Source organism: Geotrypetes seraphini, chromosome 3 (genome assembly GCF_902459505.1).
Source record: "Geotrypetes seraphini chromosome 3, aGeoSer1.1, whole genome shotgun sequence".
Taxonomy (NCBI): domain Eukaryota; kingdom Metazoa; phylum Chordata; class Amphibia; order Gymnophiona; family Dermophiidae; genus Geotrypetes; species Geotrypetes seraphini.
In genome coordinates this window covers 230,139,994-230,165,710 of record NC_047086.1, presented here as the reverse complement: position 1 = coordinate 230,165,710, position 25,717 = coordinate 230,139,994, and the positions used below count along the sequence as shown (strand labels likewise).

At 41.9% G+C, this 25,717-nt stretch overlaps 1 protein-coding gene across 1 annotated transcript in view; it reads left to right on the top strand.

Annotated features, from left to right (window-relative positions):
• The window catches only part of PRIM1 (DNA primase subunit 1), a 66,889-nt gene extending 46,284 nt beyond the window's left edge, over positions 1-20,605 (top strand). Inside the window, exons 9-13 of the mRNA XM_033939741.1 lie at positions 2,033-2,165; positions 5,478-5,547; positions 13,539-13,633; positions 14,096-14,194; positions 19,972-20,605. Coding sequence (XP_033795632.1) covers positions 2,033-2,165; positions 5,478-5,547; positions 13,539-13,633; positions 14,096-14,194; positions 19,972-19,991 — 417 coding nt within the window. The 3' untranslated portion in view covers positions 19,992-20,605. The remainder of the gene's footprint in view (positions 1-2,032; positions 2,166-5,477; positions 5,548-13,538; positions 13,634-14,095; positions 14,195-19,971) is intronic.
• The last annotated feature ends 5,112 nt before the right edge of the window (positions 20,606-25,717 follow it).

Sequence of the window (25,717 nt, the reverse complement as noted above, 5' to 3'; positions counted from 1 at the left end):
CAAAGCAGAGCCTTTAGGGGCTAATTTTATGAAAGTTGTACCAAGTATAAAGCCTATTTTCTTATCCCCCCAAACCAGTCCAGGAGAGATGCTTGAATCTTTCCCCTGATTTGAGCTGCCAGTCTGCTCATGCCCCCAAGGCATCAGCCTGCTGATCTCAGTAAGGCTAGATGTCCTCTAGAGGTCCCCTCGGGCTGTACCAGGAAGGGTGAATAGTTGCTTTCTAGGAGCCCTTTTCTTCCACTTGCCTTTGGATACCAGTGGGTTTTTGCTGCTGTTTGTTTGGAAGGCTGAAATAGATTACAAGCCTGCTTTGATAATTTTCTGCATGCCTCTCACTTTTATGTGTGAATGATATGCTGCTGCATAGGGAGAGTAAGGCTCCCTAAGCTGTGCAGCAAATATGCACATAAGTTATATCAGTTTTTCTAAGGGAAAGTGCAAGCATATATGATCTGAAAATTACCCCACTGAAATCATATACTGTACACACACTAGAGGTCTGCACGGGAACGGGGATCGCGGGGAATCCTGGGGGGGTCGCGGGTCGGGGGGGGCAGTCGTGGGGGGGTTTGAGTCGAGGACAGGAGGGCCTGGGGTCCCTCCTGCCCGTATTATAATGGGGGTGGGGGGTAGGGGGTCAACCTGGGCAGGAGGGGTTGGGCTACCTCCTGGCTCGATCAAGTCGGGGCTGTCAACGGGGCAAGAGGGCTTGGGCTCCCTCTTGCCCCAATCGTAGTTGGGGAAGTCGGGGCTGTCGACGGGGCAAGTGGGCTTGGGCTTCGTCTTGCCCCGATGTTGTCAAGGGAGGGGGGTGATGTACTGCGGCAGAAAAGATTGGCCATCTCCCCTGCCGCGACAATCACTCCTCTACACGAACTGCCACAACCCGCGGCAGGAGAGATTGGGCATTTATTCTGCTGCGGGTCTTGGCAGTTCGGGTAGAGGGGTGATCGCATCGCGGTAGGGGAGATGAGGCATCTCTTCTGCCGCGATAGTTGCGGTGGGGGGGGGGGTAGTTGCCGGGCCGCTGAACTAATCGCGCCAGCCGCCATTAGCTCAGCAGCCCCTTTTTCGGCACTTATACCTGTTTTGACTTGGTCTAAGTCAAAACGTATAAGTGCCGACTAGGCAACCTGTCAAATGTTTTGGTTATAAGTGTTGTACGCCTAGGTGTAGGTCAACCCACCTCCCACCCACCCACCGCCCGCCCTGTCCCCTCCTCTAAAAACACCTCTTTTCTCTTTGTGCGTTTAGAGGCAGGGGAAAGGCCTAAGCTGGTTTTAGATACATCTAAAACCAGCTTTGATTATGGGTACTTGGACGATCAGGCATTTTGATCGTCCAAGTAGCCATTTAAGCCACTTTTTAGACTTTTTTTTTTTTTTTTTTTTTTTTTTATAATTATGAGCCCCACAGTATATAATTAAACTCTGGAATTTGTTGGCAGAGAATGTGGTGAAATCAGTTAGCTTAGCAGGGTTTAAAAAAGGTTTGGATAATTTCCTCAAAGAAGTCCATAGGTCATTATTGAGATGGCCTGGGGAAATCCACTGCTTATTCCTAGGATAAGCAGCATAAAATCTGTTTTACTACTTGGGATCTAAATAGGGACTTGGGTTGGCTACTGTTGGAAACAGGATGATGGGCTTGATGGGCCTTTACTCTGTCCCAGTATGGCAATTCTTATACAGTATACTCGTGGGCACAGATGGATACATGGTTCAGCATACTGTCCCTATCTAGTGGAAAAGATATTATCAAGGTAAGAACCTAATTTCTTTTTAGAATCGAATCCATTTCATTTTTCTAAACAATTCATAATTAAGGATTTTGATTTTCTTCTTCTTCATGCAATTCTTATACTCAACCGTGCCTGTACAGAGATGTCTTCCCTGCATATATTTTGTTACATGGGTAGAGCACTGCATGTGTGACAAAAGAAGTGTTACACATAAACCCCTGTAATGCATGTAAATGACTTCAATTTATCCCAAAGAATACAAATATAGCCAGTGTTTTTCTGTTACAGGGAAATCTCAAGAAGGGCTTTTATGCTGACAAGGAAGTCATGTTGCAGTATTGCTACCCACGTCTGGATGTGAATGTCAGCAAGGGAGTCAACCATCTGCTAAAGAGCCCATTCAGTGTGCATCCGAAAACAGGTAGCATTGCTGTAGAATTTAGTGGTTCTATCTGAAGCATGTGATGGAAAAATTGAACAGTTTTCTTTATTGAAGAGGATGTTGTCATATCCATACAGGAAACTACCTTTTTGAAGGTGCAACTAAAGCAAACCATTAACTCTAGAAGATGTAATAGCAGAGCCAGATTAATATTATATTGGGCCCCAGGCTAACATATATGGCTAACATATATTTGTGGGGCACCCTACCAGGGACTCTCTTCCCCACCATTATTTCACCTCTCCAGAAGTAACATAGAAAAGTGCAAAGCCTAGCTGTGGGTATGGTAGCAGTAATAATTTGTGAGTGAGCACGGGGACTATGCAAGCGCATGCCTTGAATGGAGAGGCTTAATGGGTGGAGCTGGAGAGCATCCAAGTTACCTAGGTCAAAAGAGAACATAAAGAATAGTCATGCTGGATCAGACCAATGATCCATCTAGCCCAGTTTCCTTTTTCCAACAGTGGCCAATCCAGGTCACAAGTACCTGGCAGAAACCTAAAGAGTAGCAACATCCTTGGCTAAGCCTGAATACATGAACTCTGAAAAGATAGGCAGGACTGCTACCTGATTTGACATGGGAGAGATCACTTTTGGGAGGAATCAAAACATCATCCATAGGGAGACACATCTCTTCTCCATCCTTCACCACTCCTTTCCTATCTCCGTCATCCAGCGGTCCCACCTCCTCCCTTGCCGGCTGCTTCCCTTTAACATATCTGAAGAATGGTTTGAAATTTCATGCCTCCCTGGCTAGCCTCTCTTCATATTCTCTTTTTGCTCTTCTAACCACGCAGTGACATTCTTTTTGATGCTTCCTGTGCTCTTTCCAGTTTTCCTCGGTTTTGTCCTTTTTCCATTTCCAGAATGAATTCTTCTTATTTCCTATTGCTTTCTTCACTTCTTTAGTTATCCATGCCGGGACTTTTGTTCGACTCTTTTTGCATCCTTTTCTAAATCTGGGGATATACAGATTTTGCGCCTCGCTCACCGTGTCCTTGAATAAAGACCAGGCTTGCTCTACAATCTGTGATTTCTTTGAGCTGTTCCTAAGTTTCTTCCTTACCATTACTCTCATCGCTTCGTAGTTTCCTTTCTTGAAGTTAAAAGTTGTCGCTGTGGTTCTTTTTCCCTTTGATATTCCTACTTCAACTTTGAACTTGATCATATTGTGATCGCTGTTTTCCAACAGTTCCACTACTTCCACCTCCTTTGCAGGTCCTCTTAGCCCATTAAGGATTAGATCCAGAGTGGCATTCCCTCTCGTCGGTTCCCTGACAAGCTGCTCCATGAAGCAGCCCTGTATAGCCTCCAGGAATCCAGTCTCCCTAGTGCATTGTGAGTTTCCAAGACTCCAGTCTATCCCAGGATAGCTGAAGTCTCCCATAACAATCGTGTTACCGCTTTTGCATTCTCGCTTCATCTCGGTTTTCATATCTTCATCGTTTGCTTCGGTTTGCCCAGGTGGACGATAGTACAGGCCCATCTTTATCTCGGGCCCTTTCCTTCCCGGTATTTTAACCCATAGTGATTCCAATTTGTTGGTTGTCGCTGCTATGTCCACTCTGGTTGAATGTATGTTTTCCTTTATGTATAAGGCTATTCCTCCTCCTTTCTGACCTGTCTTTGTGATAGTGTTTGTACCCCAGCAGTGCTATGTCCCATTTGTTTTCTTCATTCCACCATGTTTCAGAGACCCCAATGATGTCTAGGTTCTCATTTTTGGCCATGACTTCTAATTCTCCCATTTTATGTCTTAGGCTCCTTGCATTAGTATACATGCAATTTAAGTCCTGGTATTTTTTTCTTTTCATTTTTTTATCCTGTGCTACGATTTTTATTTTATTTTCCTGTGCTACGATCTTCTTTTCATCCTCTTCTTGATCTGTCAACTCTTGTTTTTTGCCCGTTGTGTCTTCCCAGCATTTTTCCCACTCAGTTTCCTGATTTGATCGACAGAATGGCTATTAGTTGGAGCAGTTCAGCTATATCCCCTTTCAGTTCCTTGATTACCCTCAGATGGATGCTGTCCGGTCCCAGGGATTTATCACTTTTAAGCCTATCAATCTGTCTGCTTACCTCTTCTAGACTGACCGTCAACCCTGTGAGTTTCCCATCTTCATTTTCTGCGTATAGCCTGTTGGCTTCCGGTATGTTGTATATATCCTCTTCGGTAAATACAGATGCAAAAAATGTGTTCAGTTTGTTGGCGATGGCTTTGTCCTCCTTTAGTACTCCATTTATTCCATGGTCATCCAACGGCACCACCGCTTCCTTCGCAGGTTGTTTCCCCTTAATATATCAAAAGAACGGCTTGAAGTTTTTTGCCTCCTTGGCTATTTTTTCCTCGTAGTCTCTTTTGGCCCCTCTTACTACCTTATGGCACCTGCTATGATGTTTGTGCTTTTTCCAGTTTTCATCCGTTTTTGACCTTTTCCATTCCTTCAACGAAGTCTTCTTGTCTCTGATCTCTTCCTTCACCACTACAGTGAGCCATGCCGGTTCCTTGTTCTTTTTCCTCTTGGATCCCTTGTTGATACGCGGTATATATAGATTTTGCGCCTCGGTGACTGTGTCCATAAAAAGGGACCATGCTTGCTCTAGCATTTTTACAGTGCTTATCCTCTTCTTAATCTTCTTCCCCACCATGAGTCTCATCCCTTCGTAATTCCCTTTTCGGAAGTTTAGTGCCGTGGCCGTTGTTCTGGATCGATGTTTGCCCCTGTGTCCAGGTTGAAGTGGATCATATTGTGATCACCGTTTCCCCTATGTTTTCAGTACCCCCCTCCATCCACATTTTCCTTTTGTTTGGCTGCCTTTTTCCTGTCCCTACCATCTTGCACAAGCCCCCAGTCCCTTCTTAGCCACTTCCCTCCCCCAAATCCATTCTCCAGAGCAGTCTAGAGAAGCTGAAGGGGCTGATTTTGAGTATGGCAGTAGGTTGAAAATGTGTGCACTCAGAGCCACACATTATGGAAAATGAAGCCTGTAAGTATGTATTTGTTCAGTCCCTGTATTCATTTGGAACCTGCCCAGAAACAGCCCCTGCAATTTTTTCTAAGCCACTTCAGTGGTGGGTAGGTTGGAGGGAAGCAGTGAGTGTGTGGTGTATAAATCAAAGGGGAGCCCACAAATATTTGCTTGTCAAGCGTATAGTATTAACCCAGCCCTGAGTGGAAGGTGAAATCAAGTAATGCTTAGCCATTGAGAAAGAGATGGTAGTACAGTTGCTTTACCATCTGTATAGCAGATTGTAGTTCATCTGTTTCTTGTTTTCTTTGGATGTTTTAGGTCGTATTTCAGTGCCCATTGATTTGAGTAAGGTGAACCAATTTGATCCCTTCACTGTTCCAACCTTAAGGTATGTCTTTGATGTTCATGTTTTGAGTCATGAAAGATAGGGGGATTAGAGTCCATAGCTTGAAGCTACATGGCCAGATTGTAGTATGTTGATTTGCTTTAAACTAGAAACAGATTCATATTCTGTTACATATAGCAATAATTTTTAAAAGTGACAAATATCAGTGACAAGACTGTATTGATTTCCAAAAAGGCTTTGGGGTAGCTTTCATACAATGGTCATAATTTATTTATTGGGATTTATTTACAAAGTTTTACAAGTGATTAAAGGTTCACAAATGGAAAAAGCAAAATAATAATCAGTTAAGTTTTTTTTGGGTTTTTTTAGGATATAGGCAATATTAAGATTGTGTTCAAGGAATTTGCTCAAGTAATTTTATAGTTAGGGTAAATTCCTTGAGCTGAAAACTCTCCACTTAGTACATGCACAGGCATCAATGAACCTCCATACCAGCCCAGATTTTCAGAGAGACGCTTTATTTATATGAGACTGTCCCCTCCAGAGGCACAGAAATACAAAAAAGTACAGGCACTGTCTTAACACTTTTTTCTAGTGTTGTCCTTGCTCATATGCTCCTTCAGGCAGTTCACCCAACCCACACCAGGTCTGCTCACCATCATGTAAATTGTGGCATTTGCTGCCAATTCTTTTCCTCAGCTGTCAGTAAACCCTTCACATCCACCCCCTTCTTCAGTCCTAATCCTTTTCAACTACCCCTATCCCCAGACCACTCACTAGTTCCACTGATTCTCTCCAAATACATTGTGAAGAGCTCAGCTTCCGCCATAGACTTTGCAATTCAGCCCCTCCTTCCTGTCCTAGAGCAGGCTTCACATTGTCTAGGCCCTACTACAGCCTCTGCAGTAGATGGGGGTAGCGTAGAGAGCTGTAGTAAGCTAAACTCTGAAATATATTCACATACTTAGCCATCCTTCTGGCTTTGAGACAGGTAATCTACAGCTTTTTAAAATCCTGAAAAAAATCCAGACAATTTGCAATCCTAACCTCCTGAATGTGGAGCCCATCTGATAGAGCCCCCCCCCCTAAACTTTGAGCCGAAGGCACGTGCCTAGTTTGCCTATGCTTTAATCTGGCTCTGAGTATGGTGTATACAGTGGTGTATGCAGCTATTTTATAAAGATGGAGATTGAAATAAATGAATGTTAAGGACCTGGCAGCATTCATGTGAAGGTAATATCTATTTCCAATGCAATGTGTCTTGTGGTCCTGAACGCTAGCGTTTTACATCTGAACCCACAAGATGCTGTCAGTCATCTTTTGAACTCTGCCTCCCTTTGAAGCTGCTCCTGCTCCCTTAGTTTTTTTCTGCAAGTAACTTGTTCAGAAGTGTTTCTGCTGTATTCTGCAGTTTTATTGTTTTCAGGGTTCTTTTTTCTAAGTATTTGGTTGGAAGCTCAGTACCCAGAAGTTCCCACTTGTTGGGACCACTACCTGAGAGAAGGCACAGACTCGTGCTGCAGATGTCTGCTGGTAGAAGGGAGACATAGCTTGCTAGCCTGCTTTTGTATTTTTTTGATCTTAGGGTAGCTGCTCACATCCCTGGTTTATCAGGAGCTTGAGCACAAGCTGTTTGTCTCCTTCTTGTCTTGGCTGAAATTAATAGTGGGCCAGCTTTGTGGTCCTCTCCCTTTCAAGGTGCAAGGTTTTCCAGGGGTTGACACCTGTGCTCCTTCCTCCCGCTGCCGCAAAGCAGTGGCGCTATTGATCCCACCCACAAAAGTGCCAGTACATGTTCTATATTTTGGGCCAGCTTGCGGCGCATGCTGAAGGAGCGCGCTTAAGGAGCATTTAATGCTCCTTAGTGTGCTCCTTCGTGCATCTCCTAAGTGCTTCTCCATTTGGGGCTTCCCTATGTGGTTCATATTCATGCAAAGATTTTTAAATGCTTTTATTCCAGTTTCAGTATTAATGAATACTTCTACCTTTAACATGATTTCTATTATTTCACAAATTCCAATCCATTGGGTTCACCACCCTAACCCTCCTCCTAAACGCGATAGTTCCCTTGCTTGTCAGAAGTTTAATTTGATCTTCCCAACTCCTTCTGTTAATTTATCCATTGTGCAACTGAAGGCACTTAAAGTTGGTCTGATGAATGCCCGGTCATTAAAATCTAAACACCATCTGCTTCATGATATGGTGATTCAAAACAATTATGATATACTTTGTATCACTGAAACATGTCTAGCAGAAGGTGAAGAAAGTTATCTTGCCTATTCCTGTCCCCAGGCTATTGTTACCAGTTTAACCATCGAAAAGGTAAAAAGGGAGGTGCTTTCTAAGCTAGAATTATCTTCCCCAAGCTGTATCTTAGAATCTATTCAATTTAGAATGAAATCTAACCCTTCAATAGATTATTTACTACTTTACCTTCCCCCTCCTGCTAATAGCCAAATGTTAACTTTACGTCAATCTGTAATCTTTGAGTTCTGTAATTCATCCCTCAACCCCATCATTTTAGGAGATTTTAATATTCAATTTGATGACCTTAAAAATACTTTTACTTTAGATATTATTACCCTCCTGAAGGATTTAAACCTCTGTCCGTTGGTAACCTGTCCCACCCACATAATAGGGCACACCTTAGACATGGTTCTCATACCATCACCACTCAAAGATCATTTTCAAGTTGTGGCTTGCACACAACTTCCTTGGACTTATCATTTTCTCATTAGTATCTCCCAGTCCACCAGGCCCAAGGCTTTAGTCCTTTGTCCTAAGACAATAATTTCTTGTGATTATTCAAAACTGGATGATGCTTCCATTTCTGCTAACGTTGATTCCAATTTAGCAGAATTGTCAGAATCGTCCATTGAGGAGAAAGTTGCCTCATGGAAAGCTTCCATAACCAAACTTTTAGACCTATTAGCGCCACCGCTACCTATACCATTTCTCCACGTAAACAAAAGAACCCCTGGTATAGTCCTAGTCTTACTCTTATCAAAAAACAACTCAGATTTCTTGAGAGAAAATGGCAGAATAATAAGACTCCACACAACCTAAATAAATTAGAACATAAGAATTGCCGTTGCTGGGTCAGACCAGTGGTCCATCATGCCCAGCAGTCCGCTCACGCGGCGGCCCTCTGGTCAAAGACCAGCACCCTGAGACTAGCCTCACCTGCATACGTTCCAGTTTAGCAGGAACTTGTCCAACTTTGTCTTGAATCCCTGGAGGGTGTTTTCTTCTATGACAGACTCCGGAAGAGCGTTCAGTTTTCTACCACTCTCTGGATGAAGAACTTTCTTACGTTTGTACGGAATCTATCCCCTTTTAACTTTAGAGAGTGCCCTCTCGTTCTCTTTACCTTGGAGAGGGTGAACAACCTATCCTTATCTACTAAGTCTATCCCCTTCAGTACCTTGAATGTTTTGATCATGTCCATTCTCAATCTCCTCTTTTCAAGGGAGAAGAGGTCCAGTTTCTCTAATCTTTCGCTGTACGGCAGCTCCTCCAACCCCTTAACCGTCTTCGATGCTCTTCTCTGGACCCTTTCAAGTAGTACCGTGTCCTTCTTCATGTACGGCGACCAGTGCTGTATGCAGTACTCCAGGTGAGGGCGCACCATGGCCCGGTACAGTGGCATGATAACCTTCTCCGATCTGTTCATGATTCCCTTCTTTATCATTCTTAGCATTCTGTTTGCCTTTTTCGCTGCTGCCGCACATTGTGTGGATGGCTTCATCGCTTGTCGATCAGAGCTCCCAAGTCCCTTTCCTGGGAGGTCTCTCCAAGTACCACCCTGGACATCCTGTATTTGTGCATGAGATTTTTGTTACCGACATACATCACTTTACACTTGTCCACGTTGAATCTCATCTGCCATGTTGATGCCAATTCCTCGAACCTGATTATGCCACGTTGCAGATCTTCGCAATCCCTCTGCGTCTTCACTACTCTGAATAACTTCGTATCGTCCACAAATTTAATCACCTTGCTCGTCGTACCTATGTACAGATCGTTTATAAAGATGTTGAAGAGAACGGGTCCAAGCACCGAGCCCTGCGGCACCCCACTGGTGACGTTCTTCCAGTCTGAGTATTGTCCATTTACCCCCACTCTCTTGTTTCCTATGCTCTAGCCAGTTTTTAATCCACGTGAGTATTTTACCTTTGATTCCATGGCTCGCAATTTTCCAAAGAAATCGTTCATGCAGAACCTTGTTGAACGCCTTCTGAAAGTCCAGATATACAGTGTCGACTGGGTCGCCCTTGTCTATCTGCCTGTTAACTCCCTTGAAGAAGTGCAGCAAGTTCGTCAAACAAGATCTTCCTTTGCTGAAACCGTGCTGGCTGGTCCTCATCAGATCGTGTCCGTCAAGGTGGTCAATGATGCGATCCTTTATCGGCGCCTCTACCATCTTTCCTGGTACCGAGGTCAGACTCAATTCCAAACAAATTTAAAAAGCTAAAAACACTTCTGCATTGTATGCTATCACAAAATCATTAATTACACGGAGGACAGTGTCAAAATTGATGGCCCCACTACCCTCAACTCAAACAATTGCCTCTTACCTTATCAAGAAAATCCAAAAAATTAGAGGCTCCATTTCCCAATCAAGTATTGCCAGTATAAATTCCATTTCTCCCTGTACAGGGGTCTTAGTCAAAAAGTCTGAAACCGTAAATCTTCCTCTCTCTAAATGTTCAAAATTTACCCTACCCACACTTCAAGATCTACAGAGAACTTTGAATACACTAAATATAAAAGGTTCCAAATCGGAGACTATTCCATCAATCTTTCTAAAAAATTTTTTTCATTTTTTTTTCATTTCAGGTCTGATCTGCACTAGTTTAAGTACAGGAACTCTTCCAAAAGCATGGAAAGAAGCAATTATTCATCCCATAATCAAAGACTACAAAATTAGTTCACAAGAGGTTTCAAACTATAGGCCCATTTCAAACATTCCTTTCTTGGCAAAGCTTACAGAAAAAATAGTCTTTTGCCAAATCTCAGATTTTGTTGAACAAACAAAAGTGCTTCAATCCAAACCAAACCGGATTCTGCCAACATCATTCCACAGAACTATCACTTATTGGGTTGACTACAAAAATTCTTTATCATCTTGATCATCACCAGTCCGTTTTACTCATTTCCTTAGATCTATCATCAGCATTTGACACGATAGACCATATGCTTCTTTTGTCTCGTTTGTGTGAAATTGGAATCAAAGACCAGGTCTTGGACTGGTTTTCATCTTTTTTTTTACAGATCATTCCTCCAAGGTAGTTTTTAATTCAACTTCATCTGATCCATTTACAACTGACTATGGTATCCCCACAGGGTTCCATTTTATCTCCCCTACTTTTCAATATTTTCCTGGCCCCCCTCTTAACATTAGGGCAATCCATTGGATTCACAATGTTCGCTTATGCAGATGATGTTCAACTAGTTCATCCGATAGATTTAAATAACCAAACCGAAATAAAGTTCATAAACCAAAAATTGGAAAAGATTAACTCCTGGCTGGACTTACATATGCTCTCTTTGACCAAAGTAATGATTTTCCCCAACAAGGAAGGACTTTCCATGCAGACTCCTCTTAAATTCAAGTCTCAACCTATTAAAATCGTACCTTCACTCAAATTACTTGGAGTCACTCTCGATAGTAAATTTAATTATCATCTCCATATTAGTACTGTGGTCCAGCATTGCTTTTATTGGCTACGTATGATAAGGTCGCTATCCAAACTATTAGACACTGCTTCTTTGAACATCATTCTCGTGTGATTTCGTGCATTGACTACTGTAATGCCCTCTATAAAGGCATAACTAAAAAAGAAATAAGAAGACTTCAGATAATACAGAACACCGTTATAAAAATTATATTCAATGCAAAGAAATCTGACCATGTTACCCCCCTCTTGCAAGAAGCCCACTGGTTGCCAGTGGAACACAGAATCACTTACAAAATTCTTCTGTTAACATTTAAGACTAGACAAAATAATCAACCCAAATTTATTAATAATCTTCGTATCCCTTATAATCCTTCTAAGACTCTAAGATCAAGCCAAAAATCTTTTTTCTATTCCGTCACTGAAGTATATAAATACAATGAAGTCTACCATTTTCTCTGTTACCATTCTCTCTCTCTGGAATAGTATTCCAAATTACTTACGTGAAGAATCAATTCTTAAAAATTTCAAGATGAAGCTAAAAACATTTCTCTTTCTTGATGCCTTTGAGACCTAACTGTCCTTTTAAGGGCAATTGAGGTCGACTTTATTTATAGCTGCCCCTCCTATTGTTTTTCTCCCTAATTGTTCTCTTTGACTATTGTAGTTCTTGCCCTTTTACCTTTTGTTCCCATTTGTCTTTGTTTTAAAAGTCTCTGAAAGTTATTATCGTTAGGTGACGCTGTGTCATCTTAAATTTGTATTTTAGTTAAAGTATGTTTTTATGATTTTGTACACCGCCTAGAAGGTTGATTGGGCAGTATAAGAAATTTTAAATAAACTTGAAGTCCGACCACAGTCTGACTGGCAGCCCGAAGACCAGGTTAATCCAGCAATCCTGTGAGGCAGAGTTCTTCTCCATTTATCCTAGCTGCATTTCTGAGCTGAAGCAGGCAGGCACATGGCACAGTGAGAAGGCTATTATAGCTTATGGAGAAAATCGGGGTGGGAGGGGTTCTCCAAAACTGAATTTTAAAGGTTTCTGCAGCACCTCTAAAAAATCCCTTTCCCTGTGATTTTACTAGTGGCGGCCATCTTGGATTTTAAATAATCTTTTTTTTCTAATGCCTCCATCTGCCTCAAAACCCCTTTTTTTATAAGTAAATCAAGGAAAATTTTTGTTGTTTTCCTGCAATTACATCACTTTCTTTTCCAGTGATAAATAAAAAAAAGAAAGATTTGACATCAATATGTGAACATTTCTTAAGAAAGAACTGAATATTTCATGGGATGTCCTAATTTTTTTCACATGACTGTATGTAATCTCTTAGTGGACTTGAAGGTTAAAATTTTGTTTACTCTGGATCATTTTAGTAGTTTTTAAGTTTGAGGGGTTATTTTTTCGACATTCCCATAACTGTGACTCTGGCTTCTTTTTGAAATCTGCCTTGATCTTAGCAGCATAGGCAGAATTTAATAGATGAGAAATGTCATATAATGCATTATTTTAGTTGTACCCTTGATGTAGCCTGAGGGCAAAACATGGCCACGTCGGGCTTTTAATATTTATTTAATTTATTTATTTAGCCCGTCCTCCCAAAGGAGCCCAGCATGGGTTACAGGAGTACACACACAGTATAGGTCATGACCTGACAGACATGACATATTAAGGTAGCTAGAGACACACATCTGGTTAGTAGATGGTAAATTTGGGTTACACTAAGAATAGCATTTGAGTTCTAGTGGGTCAGTTAGTGGAGCTACTGAGTTTCTTTAGGTGTGAGATCACATCCTCTAAAGAAATGTCATTTGTGGCAATACTATTCTTTGTCTTCTATAGTAACAAAAGTCTTATTTATATTCATAGCAATCAGGTTGCTTTCCTTGACTAAGGCATGTTTGGGACTTCTAAGAAGTGTAATATTAAAGGGTTAGAAGTTCTGGCAAAGACATTGATGGGGGATGTGTAGTTGATGTTGGGCTGAGTGTGGATATTTTTCAGAGTTTAGCCTACTACAGCTCTCTACGCTACCCCATCTACTTCAGATGATTAATATGCTTGTCTATGCAAAGTGGAAGAATATAATAGTATTGGTGTTACACCATGTCTGTCGTGAGTTGTATCTGGTGGTTTTGGGATGGATGTTACTTTTTTTCAATTAGGGTGGAGCTTACTTAAGTTCTTCATTAGATATAGATACAATCATTTATATCCATTTCCTTTTTTTTCCTCTTCTTTAATCTCTTTAAGTGACATGGATCAGAATTAGTTGCAATACATAAAGTTGAAGAAAATTAATGGGTTTGGCTTTTACATAGTACAATTTTTTTCATGACACTCTGCTGCTTTTTCAGCCTTATCTGCCAGGAATTAGATTCTGTGTGCAAAAAAGAGGAGGAGGCGGATAGTCAAAATGAGGGAGAGACTGAAGCCAAACGTCGGACTCGAGGTACCTGATATAGCATGACTGTTCTCACTGCACCACTGGCAGAAACAATCAGTTTCATGCTGTCTTGTTAGACATCTTGTTAGTAAGTCCCACTATCTTACACTATATTACAAGGAACACGTGAGACAAGAAGTTCAGTGAAAATGGTGCAAGGTATGCTCTTCTCATAATTTGTCAACCTCTGCATTATGATGACAAACCATCCATAGTTTTGTCCAAAATCTTTCATCTGAACATGTTAGATAAAACTGATGAAATCAGCCTTTTACTTAAACCTAGTCATCATGACACTGTGGGTCCTCTTTGTATGCAAAGATGTGGCTATAAATGGCATTTAAAAACACACAAGCACTCTGAATTCACTGAGTACATTGATCATTTTGTGACATCTCACCTTTGTGTTTTTCTTCCTTTGCATTTGCACTGCATGTGTCTAACTGTTGCCCTTATTTTTGGTTTCAGATTATAAGAGAACCAGCTTGGCACCATATGTGAAGGTCTTTGAGCAGTTCCTAGAGAAGATGGAACAGTCCCGCAAGGGAGAGCTCCTCAACCAAAGTGGTAAGTCATCCCATATAGAAGGTAGCGTTTCACACTTATATAATGGCTGGCAGTGGTGTCAAAGCTCCATTCATTAGATATTCTTAAAAAGTATTGGCAGGCACCAGCATTCTCTCACTGAGCAGCTTCAAGTTGCATGGGAGGCTTGCTCCATCATTCCTGCTACGATATTTACTTTCTGTTATGAGGGGCAGGCATGACATTGTAGAACCACCCCCACAAGCAGGAATGCTAACAGGACTCATGCTGCTTGAAGCTGCTTAGCAGGAATGTTGCCAGACATTGCAGTACTCTTGGAGTAGACAACTACCCTTGAGAGACTTTATCTGTTCCTTCTCACTTCCACCCCCAGCCAAAAAAAATATTCTTATATAGATGGGACTCGCTTGTTCCATTTTATTTTGAGTTGTGTCTTCTAGACCAAAGATGGGGAGGCTCTAATATTGAAGACTAGGAACTCATGGGACCTCTATCAACTGGATTGGATAAGAAGCAGAGAGTCCTAGCTAAACTTGTTTAGGGAAGGAAACCCCATTGCTTGACTTGGGGTTCTAGTAGAAAAGGCAAGAAAGGATTCATGGCCCTGGTGCTTTTTTACAGTCTGTGTATTGGCTTAGAACCTTTATTGTAGTCCAACATTTTTATTAATTATAAGAAAAAAAATATTTACAAACTAATTAATAACATACAGTACAAGTACAATAGCCACAAATAACAGTTAGAACCCCACCATCTCTTCCCCCTCATCCCCTCAATAAGCTTCACTGTGATCAGAGTCTATAGTCTATCCAGAGTCTATAATCTATAGTCAGATCTGAGTCTATAAATTGAATAAAGCATCCCTCTCCCCTCTGGTATAACTACTGTACTCACTTTTATCATAATTGGAACCTTTATTAAATTTTTTAATCCCAGCAATTTTATAAATTATCGTATTTTTGGTCCATAAGACGCACTTTTTCTACCCCCAAAAAGGGGGTGGAAAAGGGTGTGTGTCTTATGGAGCGATGACACCCCCTGGTACCTTTTTAAAACACTGCCCGCCCTTCCTTTTAAAACACCCCTGCCCGCCCTTCCGCCTGCCCTTCCTTCCTTTTAAAACAACAAGTAGTGCTGCCCGATTCACAATTCGAATCGGTTCGTTTTTGTAAAAAACCGGACTCACCAATTCAGCCCCGATTCATGTTCATTCTTTTTTCACCGCCAGCCGCTGGACTCATTCCCATCTAATATAACTTCCAGTTTTGAGAAACCGGAAGTTACATCAGAAGAAACAATTACAACAGGACTACACTAACCGAGCAGTTCCAGATCCTGGAAAGGAAGTTGAAGCTGAGGACACGGAAAATAGCTTTCCCAGAGATCCTGCCAGTACCGAGGGCGGATGTAAGGAGGCAGATCGAGCGGCAAGCCATAAACGCATGGCTGAGGAGATGGTGCGAAGAGGAAGGCTTCCACTTTGTAAGGAACTGGTCAACTTTTTGGGGAAAGAACAAGCTCTACAGGAGGGACGGACTGCACCTGAGTACGACAGGAACGAGAATGCTGGCAAATAACGTCAGGAGCGCAATAGACAAGGCTTTAAACTGAGGAGAGGAGGAAAGCTGACAGTCGATCTGGTGTCGACGCTTTGTACAGGAATAGCAAAGGAAGATACTGAAAGGGAAAAATGCAAAGTAGGCCTCCAAGGCAAGCGGGAAAATTTCGAAAAAGAACTCAAAGACAAACTACAGGAGTCCAAGGAACAAGTGAAAATAGAGAGCGAAAAGAAGGAAAAACAGCAGAAACTAGAAGGACATGCAGAAATGAGGAAGCCGGTTGAGGACAAAGAAAACACACCATGGGAAGGGGAAGAACAAAATGGGACTCGGGGGCTGGCACCCCAAGAGGGGGACGACAAGAGAATCAAACCACAAGGAAGAACAACAGGGAAAGTAAAAAACCGAAACTTAAATTGCTTGTACGCCAATGCAAGGAGTCTACGGACCAAAATGGGAGAGCTAGAAGTCATGGCCAACAAAGAGGACCTAGACATAATTGGAATCACAGAAACATGGTGGTCTGAGGACAACAAATGGGACGTAGTACTACCAGGTTATAAACTCTATAGGAAAGACAGGACGTGTAAGAAGGGTGGAGGAATAGCACTATACATAAAGGACTCCATTCACTCGACCAGGATGGATACGGCAACAAGGGCAGAAGGTTTGGAATCACTATGGGTTAAGTTACCAGGAATAAAAGGAACAGACACAAAATTGGGACTTTATTATCGCCCACCTGGACAGCCAGAAACAAGCGACAATGACCTAGAAGCAGAATTGAGGCAGGAATGCAAAAGCCGAAGGTTGACGGTTATGGGAGATTTCAACCACCCTGGGATAGATTGGAGCATTGGACACTCCAGCAGCGTGAGGGAAACAAATTCCTGGAGGCTGTGAGGGATTGCTTCATGGAACAGCTGGTCAAGGAACCGACACGAGGAGATGCCACTCTCGACCTAATCCTCAACGGCCTAGGGGGACCCGCAAAGGAAGTGGTAGTAGTAGGGCTACTAGGAAACAGTGATCACAACATGATCCAGTACAAACTAGAAGTAGGAATATCAAAAGTGAAGAGAACCACAGCGACGGCACTCAACTTCAGAAAAGGGAACTACGAAGCTATGAGGAAAATAGTGAGAAAGAAACTCAGAAACAGCTCACGGAAGATGGAGACCGTAGAGAAAGCCTGGTCCCTACTCAAGGACACGGTGCAAAAAGCACAAAACATGTACATCCCCAGGTTTAGGAAAGGGTGCAAACAGAATTGAACAAAAAACAAGGTGTGGATAACAAAGGAAGTGAAGAAGGCGATAAGCGACAAGAAATCATCATTCAGAAAATGGAAAAAGGATCAAACTGAGGAAAACCGGAAGGAACACAAAAAACACCAGAAAGAATGGTTAGGAAAGCAAAAAGAGAATACGAAGAGAAGCTGGCCGGGGAGGCGAGAAACTTCAAACCGTTCTTCAGGTACGTGAAGGGGAGGCAACCGGCGAGGGAGAAAGTGGGACCGTTGGATGATGAAAACAGAAAGGGAGTGATAAAGGAGGAAAAAGAGGTAGCAGACAGGTTAAACAAGTTCTTCTCGTTGGTCTTCACGAGCGAGGACACATCCAATGTACCAGAACCCGAGGAGATCATAAGTGGGGATCTAGATGAAAAGCTGGAGCGAATAGAGGTAAGCCATGAGAACATCCTACGACAGATAAATAGATTGAAAAGCGACAAATCACCGGGCCCGGACGGAATCCACCCAAGGGTACTAAAAGAACTGAGAAAGGAAATAGCGGAAACACTCCGGCAAATATGTAACCTATCATTGAAAACTGGGGAGATCCCGGAGGACTGGAAAATAGCAAATGTCACGCCTATCTTTAAGAAAGGATCAAGAGGTGACCCGGGAAACTATAGGCCGGTGAGCTTGACTTCGGTTCCGGATAAGATGATGGAAGCACTGATTAAGGACAGCATCTGCGAGCACATAGAAAAAAATGGGCAGCTGAGGGCGAGCCAACATGGCTTCTGCAAGGGAAGGTCTTGCCTCACAAACTTACTACACTTCTTTGAGGGAATAAACAGCCAGATAGACAAAGGGGAACCCATAGACATCATTTACCTTGACTTCCAAAAAGCTTTCGACAAGGTACCTCACGAATGGCTGCTTAAGAAGCTGTGGAACCATGGGGTGGAGGGGAATGTATACCGATGGATTAAACACTGGTTGGCGGGCAGAAAACAGAGGGTTGGAGTGAAGGGCAAATACTCAGACTGGCAACGGGTCACGAGCGGAGTTCCGCAGGGGTCGGTGTTGGGACCGCTCCTGTTCAATATATTTATAAACGATCTGGAGACAGGGACGAAATGTGAGGTTATCAAATTTGCAGATGACACCAAACTCTGCAGCAGGATTAGAACCACGGAAGACTGTGAAGACCTGCTAAGGGACCTAACGAGATTGGATGAGTGGGCAAGAAAATGGCAAATGAGTTTTAACATTGAGAAATGCAAGGTCATGCATGTAGGGAAAAAGAACCCGATGTTCAACTATAAAATGGGGGGTCATTGCTAGGGGTGAGCAACCTTGAAAGAGACCTGGGGGTCTTGGTGGACACAACATTGAAACCATCAGCACAGTGTGCGACAGCCGCCAAGAAAGCGAACAGAATGTTAGGCATCATTAAAAAGGGTATCATGACCAGGACGAAGGAAGTCATCTTGCCGCTGTATTGGGCAATGGTGCGCCCACATCTGGAGTACTGTGCCAAGTACTGGTCGCCATACCTCAAGAAGGACATGGCAGTACTTGAGGGAGTCCAGAGAAGAGCGACAAAACTGATAAAAGGTATGGAAAACTTCTCATATGCTGACAGGTTGGAAATGCTGGGGCTATTCTCCCTGGAAAAGCGGAGACTTAGAGGAGACATGATAGAAACCTTCAAAATCCTGAAGGGCATAGAGAAGGTAGACAGGGACAGATTCTTCAGATTGTAGGGAACCACAAGTACAAGGGGGCACTCGGAGAAATTGAAAAAGGACAGGTTTAGAACAAATGCCAGGAAGTTCTTTTTTACTCAAAGGGTGGTGGACACATGGAACTCGCTCCCGGAGGTTGTGATAGGCCAGAGCACGCTACAGGGGTTCAAGGAGTGTCTAGATAGGTTCCTAAAGGATAAGGGGATTGAGGGGTACAGATAGAAGTAGAGGTAGGTTATAGAAATAGTCAGAAACCACTTCACAGGTCATGGGCCTGATGGGCCGTCGCGGGAGTGGACCGCTGGGCACGATGGACCTCTGGTCTGACCCAGTGGAGGCGACTTCTTATGTTCTTTTAATATTGCTTGCTTATGGACTGGGAAAAAAAACTGTTCAAGCAAATGTCTCCAAAACTACTTTAATGGAAAAATGTGATTTTTTTTTTTTTTAAGTACTTTGTGAAATTTATTGTTGTTGTGAAATTTATTGTTGTACTTTTTTTAAACTTAAAAAGCTGTGTCATTAACAGTGAATCAAATCGAATCGAAAAATCGATTCAACAGGGTGAATCGAATCAAATCAAAATGTTTTTCTCTGAATCAGAAAGCACTACCCTGCAGTACCTTTTTAAGAGCCTGGTGGGACTCGCAAGAACTGACTTCAGCCATTCTGAAAGCGATGTGGGCCCAGGCAACAGCACAGACAGCACACTCCTGCCGGCCCATGCTCTGCTGGACCACCAGGCTTAAGGGGCACTTAAAAAAGGTACTGCAGGGCAGGCCGGCGGGCAGGGGTGTTTTAAAAGGAAGGGCCGGTGGATGTGCTGTGTTTTAAAAAGTAGTACTGTGAAGGGAGAGGATTGAAAAAATTGTTAGTTGGCTGGGACAGATTAGACCACCAGAGGTGAGGGGGAATGGTAGGGAAGGTCAGGGAAGAGGGGATAGGGTGCAGAGCCTGGCAGGGAAGGAGGGACAGGGTGCAGAGCCTGGCAGGGAAAGGGAGGACAAGGTGCAGAGCCTGAGTGTGAGATTGGGTGCAGAGCCTGGCAGGGAGTGAGGGAGGCTGGGTGCACAATTTGGTTCAGAATGTGTTGGGGTTTTTTTTCTTGTTTTCTTCCTCTAAATCTGGGATGCGTCTTATGGTGAGGTGTGTCTTATGGAGCGGAAAAATATGGTGTCTGTTTTGCCATACTAGCAGGCTAAAGTAACTGCTGTTTACTTAATTATATATTTGATTAATGGATGCATATTTTTATTTTAGATTTGCAGAAAAATTTCTGAAGGACTCCAATCAGCATGGAAACCTTTATCAGCAATTAATGAGGAACTTAGGACCTGTGATATCCTCATTCTAAATTTGCAGACTTGGAGGAGGAAAGAATTCTTGCTTAAAATTCACTTGGTGTATTTTGACATTACCAGTGAACACATGTGAATTAGAAAAAAGCACAGTTCAGTCATAAGACACTTAGGCCACAGTATCTTGCCCATATTCTGCTAGCAAAGTCAGGATTTCTTACTTCTGTCTCTGTTTAATTTTGGATTCTATCAATCCGGTGCTATGTGCTGAAAACTGAAGTGTTCTATGTACTGCTCTCTGCTGTAATCCAGAGGAATTGTTCTGTGGTTTATGTAAAGTGTAAAAATCAAATGGATAAACTAAAATTAACCAGCCATCTTTTAGCAAGTAAAGTGACCATATCATTCTCCCTCCACCATCCGAAATTCTGTTCTACCCCAGGGATTATCCTCTATCTCTGGTTTTCCATATAGATGTCCCTCAACCAGAGTGGATTATTTCTTTAAAATGTCTTTGAAAATATGCTCCTGCCTAATGCCATCAAGTTTTTCTCCAACTTGTGAAATTTGAATATATTAAAATGATTTGGACTCATGTAATGTATCACATTGTGACTGGATAAGCATGGGTCTCTAGGTAGCAGATGGAGTATACTTTGGAAGATTCTCATGGCTCTGCTTTTGCTGTTGGACATTAGTTTTACCAAAGCTAATACAAAAAAACCCTTACAGTTGTGTCTATAGAAATTGATTTAATTGGTGATTGTTATTGCCAGCTTGTATTTTACAATCATTGCATGCTACAGGATGATGTGAGTTTACCTGTCATAATGGCTGCCAATCTGAACTTCAAATTGCATGTAACTCTGAAATTAACTATCCCAGAGGAGGGGGGAAACCTAAACTGATAAATCCACCTTTAACCAAAGCAGCTCACAATTAACATACACAGCCTTGAACACATATGTTTACAAAAAAACTGGTAAAACTAAATTAATCAATTAAGGTACATCGCATCGTATCCCTCAGCGAAAAAGTTACATCATCATAACCAGGGAAAACCACTAGCAAAAAAATGCTTATGCAAAGAGATAAATCTTCAGTAATTTTCTAAAATGTAACAAACTTCCACAGAATCTCAAAATACCTGTCAAAGTATTCCATAAGACAGGGCCAGCAAAGGAGAAACAAGATTTTATAGTCTTCACATATCATACTGTATCCCTTTTGCAAGTATCAAGCAACAAACAGTTCTCAAATCTAAATGCCCTGGATGGCCTGTACAGAATCAAATAGTTCGGCAAGGTTTTATAAATACCCTGTTGGACAACTTTCAAAATTTTAAATTGGATAAGAAAATGTATTGGTAGCCAATGTAATTTTTTCAAGATAGGAGAAAGATGTTCTTAACAGAACACTCCCATCAGCATCCAAGCCGTTGAGTTCTTAACAGTTTGTAATGTCTTGATATGAACAGCGGGTATGCCTAAGTAGATACCGTTACAGTAATCTAACTGTGATAGCACCATCGTTTGTAGCACTTGTCTGAAATCCCAATTGGCTAACACATTTTTCAAAAGAGAGAATTATTAGATATACTGTATATTACCATAATATAATTGTAGCAGTGTGGGTAAGGGTGTAGAGCCTCAACAGATGCAGCCAGTCAGAAAGATGAAAATAAACATAGTCAAGATTAACTTGTACAGAAAGCAAAATTCAAGACATGAAAAAACAAAATTTTACAATATTATAATCAAAGAAAAACCATTTGTTTTCAAAAGAATGTTAAATTCCATTCCCTTTACAGGCTTGATAAACTTAAGAAACAGTCTCTTGAAATTCAATTATTATCTTTCTGCAGCCTGGTTCTTGACAGTGCCTCACAATCTGTATTTATTTATTTTTATTTTATTTAAAAATATCTTAGACATATACCAGAATAAACAAATTAAAACATGATAGTATACCAAATCAATACAATGCGCTAGTCTTTAAGGCTAAACAAAACCAGGCCTGGCCTCTGTCAGCATTGGTGTGCTTGGCAGGTCCAGAGTGCAAGCAAAGAATTCTGGGATACTATATTAAAATAATCTGACCCTTGGATATAGTGAAGATAGAAAAAAACCTTTTACTCAGAATGCCTCTGCAAGCAGACTAAATAACCCCTACTTAAGATTAACAAAAGACCCCTTGCCTAGAACTTGGGAGTATCCTGCAAAGCCCTGGGCTTTCATGAGAGATGATAGTTAGGTGCTCTTTGTTAATTGAGGGTCATTGCTTCAAACAAATACCAAATTGTGATATGGAGAGAGACTGGAAAATATGTTAAGATCAGTACTTAAGGCCAACAAAAGTCTTTGGGGCTTGGTGCTTGGACCAGAAAAGGAATACAAGCAGATACTGGAAGATACTATTTTAAGAACAAACTCAAATCTATAAAGATAGGCTTCAAACCCCCTGCCTCCACTCTTTTTACCTTCTCTTTCTCCTGCCATTCACACCACTACAGGACATTTTCTTATTTTATTTTTCACTTCCTCTGAGGCCTGAACCTGTGACCCAAAATAGACTAGGAATTACAAATACACAAAAGATTACAGCCTCCAGGATTAGGATTTCACAACATACCCCCTCCCCATCACCCAAACACTACATCCCTCTTCAAAAAAAAACCCCTACATATTATCTAGCAGGCAACAGCCTACTGCAATCCAATAATAAACAGGGGACTTCCAAAGACAATACTGAAGCAATACATCTTGAAGTATAAACTGGAAAGTTGGACTTTAATATCCCCCAGTGTACTATAGCACAGTTCTTCAACCGCCAGTCCGCAGGAAATTTTTGCCGGTCCGCACAGGGCTGGCAAGATTGACTCCCTTCAATTTCCTGCCGGTCCGCGAAGGGCCAGCAAGATCAATAGCTGAAGTCTGCGCTGGGCCGGAGAGATCTTGGGGAGCCTCCGACAATGGCTTTCTCCCCTCTCTGCAGCTCTCCTTTACTTCCCAGCATAGCGATTCAAGAAGGCAGCCTCAGGGCTTTTGCTGAGTCGCGGCTGCCTCTGATGATGCAACTTCCTCTTTCCTCAGAGGCGGCGCGACCCAACAAAGACTGCCTTCCTGAATCGCTGCGCTGGGAAGTAAGGAGAGCTGCTGGGAGGGGAGAAAGCCACTATTGGAGTCTGGGAAGCTGCTGGGCAAGGGGAAACAGGGACAGCTGCTACTGGAGAGGGAGAAGGAAAGATGCTGCTGGGAGGGGAGGAGGGAAAGGAATCTGGGAAGCTGCTGGGCAAGGGAAAAAAAGGGACAGCTGCTACTGGACCTGGAGGGACGGAGAAGGAGAGATGCTGCTGGGAGGGGAGGAGGGAAAGGAGTCTGAGAAGCTGCTGGGCAAGGGAAAAAAAAGGACAGCTGCTACTGGACCTGGAGGGAAGGAGAAGGAGAGATTCTGCTGGGAGGGGAGGAAGGAAAGGAGTCTGGGAAGCTGCTGGGCAAGGGAAAAAAAAGGGACAGCTGCTACTGGAGAGGGAGAAGGAGAGATGCTGCTGGGAGGGGAGGATGGGAAGAGAGTTACTGCTGGACAGGAGGAGGAGGGAAGGGAGAATGAAAAAAGGAAGGAAACAGCTGGCAGAGAGATTAGAGGAGGGGAAGGGGAGACGCGTGTAAGCAGCTAAATTGTCCAAGGGGTGTTGCCGGAAGGGCCATAATTAAAGTTTTGTTGCAAAGACATAGGAGTCTGTACATACTCTAGGTCAGTGATGGCTAACCTTTTTGAGCCCAAGTGCCCAAACTGCCGCACAAAACCAAAGAATTTCCTCAAAGTGCCAGCACGTCAATTAAACCTTAATAACAAGATTTTAGTATCTAAAAACTCTATAAAATTGCCTGAACTATGTAACATCATTTTTAAAGGTTGGAATCTTTGTATTGTCAGAGAATCAATTTGATTCACAATCCTTTGGTTTTCATTTCAATTTATTGGCAATTTATAATGTTTTAATGATTTCATTCAATTTAATGAATTTAGGAAGAATTTGATTCAGTTACACAATATATTTTAAATCAAATGTATCCTGAGTAAAAAAAAAGATAAACTTCTTAAAACTGTTAACTGTGTCAAGACTCGGTGTGTATTCCCAAAGAGTCTATACATGTTTTTTTGTAAAATTTACAATCAAATTAGAAAATAGTTAAATCATTACATTTCTAATAATATGATGTAAAAAAAACAAAAGAGCTTTCAATTAAACCAACCGTTTTTATTGGAAATTCCAGATTGGAATAAAACAGGGCCATGTAAAGTCCCTTTTTTAAATAACATCTTTAAATAATATTTAAATAACTTAGAAAGTGTCTTAACTGCAAACTGAAAACACTGCTTCATGTAAACATATGCATTGGGCATGCTCTGAAAAAAATTAATGTGATTTTTGTTGTTGTATGCATGCTGATAACTTGTCAATCCTTGGCTCATAGTGCGTTAATTTCAGAGCAACACATGCAGCACTCATGTCATCCGTTAATCTGTTTCTAACATCAGATTTTATATGATTCAAAGCCGAAAACAGCTGCTCACAAGCATAGGATGACCCAAACAAAGTAAGAAGAGCAATCCCAAGTGCTTTCATGGACTTAAAATTGTCTGGCAGAGAATTCCATGCTTTTAGGATTTTATTTTCAGAACTGCTAGCAGTGATTTCATTTGTCACCCTTTCACACTCAATACGTTCAAGAGCCGCACGCAGGTCATTGAATTTACTTTTCCAGATAGAGCTTTCTTGAAATTCCAGTAGCTCCATTTCCAAATTTTGAATATCCAACCACTGTAAGCAGGAAAGATCAAGATCTTCAAATGTGGACTTTTCTGGGGAAGTTATAAATGAAAGGGTTGTCTCCATCTTACGGAACTGAGAAAATCTTTTACTAAAATTCTCCTTTGCTTCGGCTACAATGGTGGAATATGCTTTGTGGATTTCCTGGTGTTTTTTATGACTGTCCACAAATGTTGTAGAATTATCCAAATGTATTTTTAGGTTGGGAAAATATTTTAGCTGTCCACTCTCAAGATCTTTTTCAAAAACATGCAATTTTCTCTCAAAAGCTTTGATGTCACTAAACATGCTTTCTGCTGTTTTCCCATGCCTTGTAATTTTTTGTTTAGTACATTAAAGTGGTTAGTAAAATCTGTAAAGAACATGAGGTTGGTAAGCCAGGCCATGTTGGTGAGTTGAGGATAGTCTTCCCCCTTTTCGTTCATAAATAGCCTAACTTCTTCCAAGCAGGCCACAAATCTCTCTAACACTCGTCCTCTGCTCAGCCATCGGACATTATTGTACATCAGTAAAGTGTTATATTGTGCCTGAACCTCATCAAGAAGGGCTTGAAATTGTTGAAAATTAAGAGCACGCGCCATGATGAAGTTCACCATTTTTGTTACATCTTTGAGGACATCGTCAAGTTTTTTGCTGCTTTCTTTGGCGCAGAGAGCCTCTTGATGTATTATGCAGTGAAATTGAATCAGTGGATGTTTTGCTTCCTTAGCAAAGAAATGAATGAATCCTGATGTTGTCCCCACCATGCTAGGTGCTCCATCGCTAGTAACTGAAACCACTTTTTCTGGACTTATGTCTAGTGATGAAAAAGCCTCCATCACAGCATTGTGGATATCGATCCCTTGTGTTCTTCCAGGCAAAGACAGCAGTTTTA